This window comes from Dipodomys ordii, unplaced genomic scaffold (genome assembly GCF_000151885.1).
Source record: "Dipodomys ordii isolate 6190 unplaced genomic scaffold, Dord_2.0 Scaffold13832, whole genome shotgun sequence".
Taxonomy (NCBI): domain Eukaryota; kingdom Metazoa; phylum Chordata; class Mammalia; order Rodentia; family Heteromyidae; genus Dipodomys; species Dipodomys ordii.
In genome coordinates, this window is record NW_012281044.1 from 1 (window position 1) to 5,765 (window position 5,765).

General features: G+C 37.6%; 1 protein-coding gene across 1 annotated transcript; it reads left to right on the forward strand.

Annotated features, from left to right (window-relative positions):
- Positions 1 to 1,952: 1,952 nt before the first annotated feature.
- Ido1 (indoleamine 2,3-dioxygenase 1) lies at positions 1,953 to 5,172 on the forward strand (the record flags this gene model as incomplete). Its single annotated transcript, XM_013037417.1, has 4 exons — positions 1,953 to 2,070; positions 2,762 to 2,813; positions 2,967 to 3,115; positions 4,579 to 5,172. Coding segments are annotated over 4 exons (675 nt in total), but the record flags the coding sequence as incomplete, so codon positions are not given.
- Between the last annotated feature and the right edge of the window lie 593 nt (positions 5,173 to 5,765).

A 5,765-nucleotide genomic window follows, 5' to 3' on the forward strand; every position in this document is an offset into this window, starting at 1 on the left:
ACAGCACCACTTCCGGCTTTTTTCTTTTTGCTTATGTGGTGCTGAGGAATTGAACCCAGGGCCTCATGCATGCAAGGCAAGCACTCTACCACTGAGCCACGTTCCCAGCCCGAAACAAAATCTTTGATGCAATTTGTCATTAATATATAGTGGCATAAACCAATGCCTTTTAGAAATGGAAAGAGAAACTTTTTTTTTTTACTTTTATGAAAGTTTATTGACATGTTCAGATTTTTTCACCTTATTTTTACATTAGCAATATATTACATGTACCACAAGGGGGTTCTACTATGAAAATTCCATACATGCCTGAAATGTAATTTGAACAAGTTCACCTGTTCACTGTATTCCCATACGCCCTTACCCAGCCTTTTGAAATCAGTGCTTGGTAGGTTTCATAATGCTCTGTGAATATCTTCCTCCTCCTCCTTCTCCTTCTCATCTCACTATCCTTTCCTTTTCCTCTCCCACTGATGACCCACAGATAAATTCCCCTCTACATTCAAATCATACCATTACCATCATTATTTTGGGTCTGGATTCCAAAAATTAGCAAAATCTTGCACTATGTGGATTTTTTAAACTTGACTGACCTCATTTAACATGATGGTCTCAACTTCCATCCCCTCTCTGAGAGTTTCATTTTGCATTATAGCTGCATAACAATTTATTGTACATACACACACACATAATCCATTAACCCTATGTGTGTACATAGTACACAAAAAAATTAAACCATGGCTCTATAGAATAATTTGAAGCTTAATATTATGGTACCTCTAGTGTTGCAATTTTATTCAGAATTATTAGGGTTACCTGGAGGGCCTTTTATGCTTCCATATGAACTTTAGGACCAAGTTTGTGGGTGTTTTGTTTTGTTTTTCTTTTACAAAGAATGACATTGGGTTTCGATGAGTATTACACTGAATCTGCTCTTGGCAGTATGGCCATTTTCATGATGTAATCTTCATTCTCATGATATTGATTCTACCAATCCATGAACATAGGAAATGTTTCCATCTTATGATGTCTTCTTCAGCTTCTTTCTTCAAGGTTTTCTAGTTTGCATTGTAGAGGTCTTTCACCTCATTGGCTAAGTTTATACAATTATTTTCTTTTGAGCCTGTTCTGAATAGAATGGGATTGTTTTCTAGATTTCTTTCTTAGCCTGTTCATGGATACTGTAAAGAAAACCTACTGAGTTTTGTATGCTAACTTCCTATCTTGCTATGTTGCTAGGATATGAGATATTGTAGATCCGAAAAGACTTTTTATAATTCTTAGGATGTTTTAAGTATAAAATAATATCATCAACAAACAGTAATGATTTCATTTCTTCCTTCCCTGTTTGACTTCCTTTTATTTCATTCTTTTGTCTGATTACTTTGTCTAGAAACTCTAGTACTATATCGAATACCAGTAGGAGAGTAGATACCTTTACTTATTCCTAATGATACTGGGTACAGGCTTCTTATATATAGGTCTTATTATGTTAAGATTCATTCCTTTTATTGCTGGTTTCTTCATTGCTTTAATGAGAGATTGCTGGATATTGTCAAAGGCCTTTTCTGCATCAATTATCTGCACCATGATCTTTTTGTCCTATATTCTGTTTATATGCTGTATTACATTTATGATTTACATATGTTGAACTGTCCTTTCCCTGGAATGAAACCAATTTGATCATCATGTGTGATGTTTTCTTAATTATATATTTTTATTGCTAAGTAGTTGTACAAAGGGGCTACCATTGTTGCTAGTTATAAATTTGTTTAAGCAAAAATATACTTTGGGTTCAATTTTTGTAAGCCAAATGAATCTAGAAATATATCAAGTAATGGAAACATAAATTTAATTTGCCAATCTGCAAAGATGATAAAAGTTTAAATTGTGTCAATGTTTGGTGCTTGAAGTTCTTATGCATTTGGCTTTGGTTTTTTTTCCTTTTTCAGGAAATTCCCAAGATAATCAAGGCTGTGATATGTGAGGACCAGGAGACCTCAAAAATGGCACTGCTACATATATGTTCCTGTCTGAAAGAAGCCCGCAAAGTATTTGAGGAAATCCGCAGTAAGTATCTTCTGAAGAATATTCTAGGCTAATTGTTAACATTTCTAGTTGACTGAGGTGAAGGGTTGTGAAGAAAAGAGTAGCTATCACTGAGTACAGATGTTTCTACTTGGTCTGTCTTATCTATTTTATTTTTGTTGTTATCTATTTATTTTTGTTTTATCTATCTGAGATTTGTAGATTGGGACGCCAGTCAGTGAGATGAAGTAAAATGACTTCTTAAGGCTTTCTAGGTAGTGAACAGCAAAGACAGGATTACTAGGAGACCTATGTAACTCTAAAGAGTTTCCTACCTGCTATTAGAAATCAAGTAGAGACCTTCAAAACATGAAAGCAGTGTTAAGTGCTGAAAAACAGCTCCTGTTTGAAGAGCTTCCAGTAAGCCCTGCTTCGCTTCTTCACTATCTCACTAATAAACAGAGAAAACCAACTGAGCTTAAAAATCAGCAAAATCAGCAGCTTGAAAGTATAAAATCTGAAAACACCAGATAAACAGTGATTTGCAAAACAAAATTTGCCCTATTGGACAGACAATAAATAGGTTATAGGTGTGTTCAATGTGATTAAGGACTGGACCATGGCAGAGTCAGATCTTCAAATAGTAGGCTGTGGCTCAAGGCAGTTTTTCACAGTTTCTTGAACTCCATATGTAACTCTGCTATCATTCAATTAATCATTTATATTTTTGCAGAATATGTGGATGCCAATCAATTTTTCAATGTTCTACGCATATATTTGTCTGGGTATGTACTTTTATGCTTGATTTTTTTCTTTTATCTAACAGTAGGAACACACAAAGTTCCATTGGTGCCTGCCACACTATTAATCTTGCTTGTCACCTTCTATTATCTTTACTGAAAGATTTTATATCTGATTTTTCTTCCTTCCTGGTCCAGCTGGCAAGGCAATCCCAAGCTGTCAGATGGTCTGCTGTATGAAGGGGTTTGGGACACCCCCAAAAAGTTTGCAGGGGGAAGTGCAGCCCAAAGCAGCATCTTTCAGAGCCTTGATATCCTTCTGGGGGTAGAGCAGAGTGCCAGTGGAGGTAGGTGTGAAATGACAAATATTAATCATCTCTCACACAAATATGACTCTGTGTGTGTGTGTGTGTGTGTGTGTGTGTGTGCTGGTCCTGGGTCTTAAATTTAGAGCCTAGCACAGTCTCTGAGCTTTTTTGCTCAAGGAAGGCTGGGACTCTACCACTTGAGATACAGTTTCCACTTCTGCTTTTTTGGTGGTTAATTGGAGATGAGAATCTCATGGACTTTCCAGCCCAGGCTAGCTTCGAACCAGGATCCTCAAACCTCAGTCTCCTGAGTAACTAGGATTACAGGTATGAACTACTGATGTTTAGCCATGACAGACTCTTAGGATTTCATTGGTACTCATTTCTGGTTGTCAGTCAAGTAGGGACTACATAGCCCTCATTCATTAAAAGAGGGTGGGAAACTCCTTGTTAATCAACTAGAAAAACAAAATCCCAAACCTGAGTTCATTACCCTCTTGAACTTGAGACTTCGCTAAGTAGCAAGATGTTCTGGGAAAGGCATCTTATGTTATGACCATGTCGAGTCAGGCGTAGAAAGTTGCCTGTAGATGAAACACAACCATGGACGGAAGTCTGAGGCAGAGACCTCAGAAAGCCACCCAGCTAGCCCAGTGGCACAGGGTTATTGAGACACACAACAGAGGGGAAGATGAACCATGTTTCTTATGTGCTTTCTAGAGGCTTCAGTGATGAAGAAAAAGAATGTTTTTTCTTTATGTTTTGAGTTTCTATTGAACAAACCAAGAGGAAAGCCCTTGGCTAGGAGAAAACATTTTTTTTCTTAATCTGGGCACAGTTCAAAGTGATTCTGGTTACTCAGGAGGCTGAGATCATTAGAGTCTTATCTCCAATTAAAAAGTTGGAAGTGGAGCTGTGGCTCAAGTGATAGAATGCTTGGGCAAAAAGCTCAGCGACAATGCCCAGGCCCTAAGTTCAAGCCCTAGGACTAGTGTGCATATGTGCACAAGTGTGAGCATGCACACACATACAGACATACACATGTGATCCTTTAAGCTTTCTTAAGCTTAGTGTCATCATCATCTGCCAATCCTGTCTGTACTTTGATCTCTTGGCAGAAATCAATACGAAAGATAATAAGAAAAACAGCACAAGCCAAGATTCTTATGATTAAAAATGAGTTGTCTGGGAAAGAGTGAGAGAAGGGGTGACATTGTCCTAAAAGAAATGTATCTGACTTTTGTACCTAACTTATGTAGCTGTAACCCCTCTGTGTATCACCTTCACAATCACAATTAAAATTGTTTAAATGAGTTTTGTTCATTCTACTTTCAAGAATAACAGTAGAGTTTAATAACTGCCATTGCTAGTAGAAGACAAATAGCTATTTAGTCTTCATGTATGGTGATTTTACCCTCAGAGCTGCTGTTATGGATGGGGGATAATGATTCCCCAAGGAAGCCAGGGCTGCTCTGTTTCTCACCTTTGTCTTGTTGCCTTAGAATCTGCTGATAAGTTCCTCCAGGAAATGAGAACATATATGCCACCAGCTCACCAGGCCTTCTTGCACAACTTAGAGAATTGCCCATCACTCCGAAAGTTCGTCATCTCAAGCCACAATGCTGACTTGCAAGAAGCATATAATAGCTGTGTACAAGCTCTGGTCTCCCTGAGGAGTTATCATCTGACCATAGTTGAGAAGTATATTCTAACTCCTGCACGTGATCAGGCCAAGAAAGGCAATGCATCCAAGGAGTCACCAGACTCAGAAAGCAGAGGGACAGGAGGCACTGACCTCAAGAATTTCCTAATGGCTGTGAGAAATACAACCCAGAAAGCCTTACTGAAGGAAGATTAATGTAATCCTAGCATGAGTATATTTAGGAGTGGGGTGTGGCTCAAGAGGTAGAGCACCAAGAAAACATGAGTTCAAATCCCAAAAATCAAAAAAAAGTTTGCTCATTGCACAGAATTCTTTTCATTGATCATTGGAGCAGACACATGAATTATCAGTTGCTAACTTCTGACTTCATGTAAGAAAATAATAAAAATTATCTTTATGAACAGATTGAAAATTAATATAAAAATATAATGATAAAATTCAGTAAATAAAAATTAATATAAGATTAAATAAATCTTGCTTAATTTTTGTTTCAATTTCAACTACATTAAATAGTCTTGCAGGTGAGATCTAAAGTGTTACCTGTTCCACGGGTCAGCAGATTTCTGTACTTTTAAATGTTAATACTAGTTTTTGTTCATAATGACCTATTAACATATATTATCATTACATGGTACACTTTAGGATGCTAGAGACACTCTGCAATCTTTAACCTTCCATTCTAGTTATAGTTGATAGTTCTCAGGTATCTGCTGGCTATACTGGCCCTTGCCTGTTATCTCAGGTCTTGGGATTGAAATAAGAGGATCTGCAAGTTCCAGGCCAGCCTGAGATAGACACCATCTCAAAATGAGAAAAAAGATAAAGCAAACAAAAAATAAATATCAATTGAATATATAAAAGAATGCATGAGGGCTGAGAAGGTGGCTCAGTGGTATAGTGCTTGCCTTGCATGCATGAGGCCCTGGATTCGATTCCCCAGCACCACATAAGCAAAAAGAAAAAAGCCGGAAGTGGCACTGTGGCTCAAGTGGTAGAGCGCTAGCCTTGAGCTGAAGAGCTGAGGGA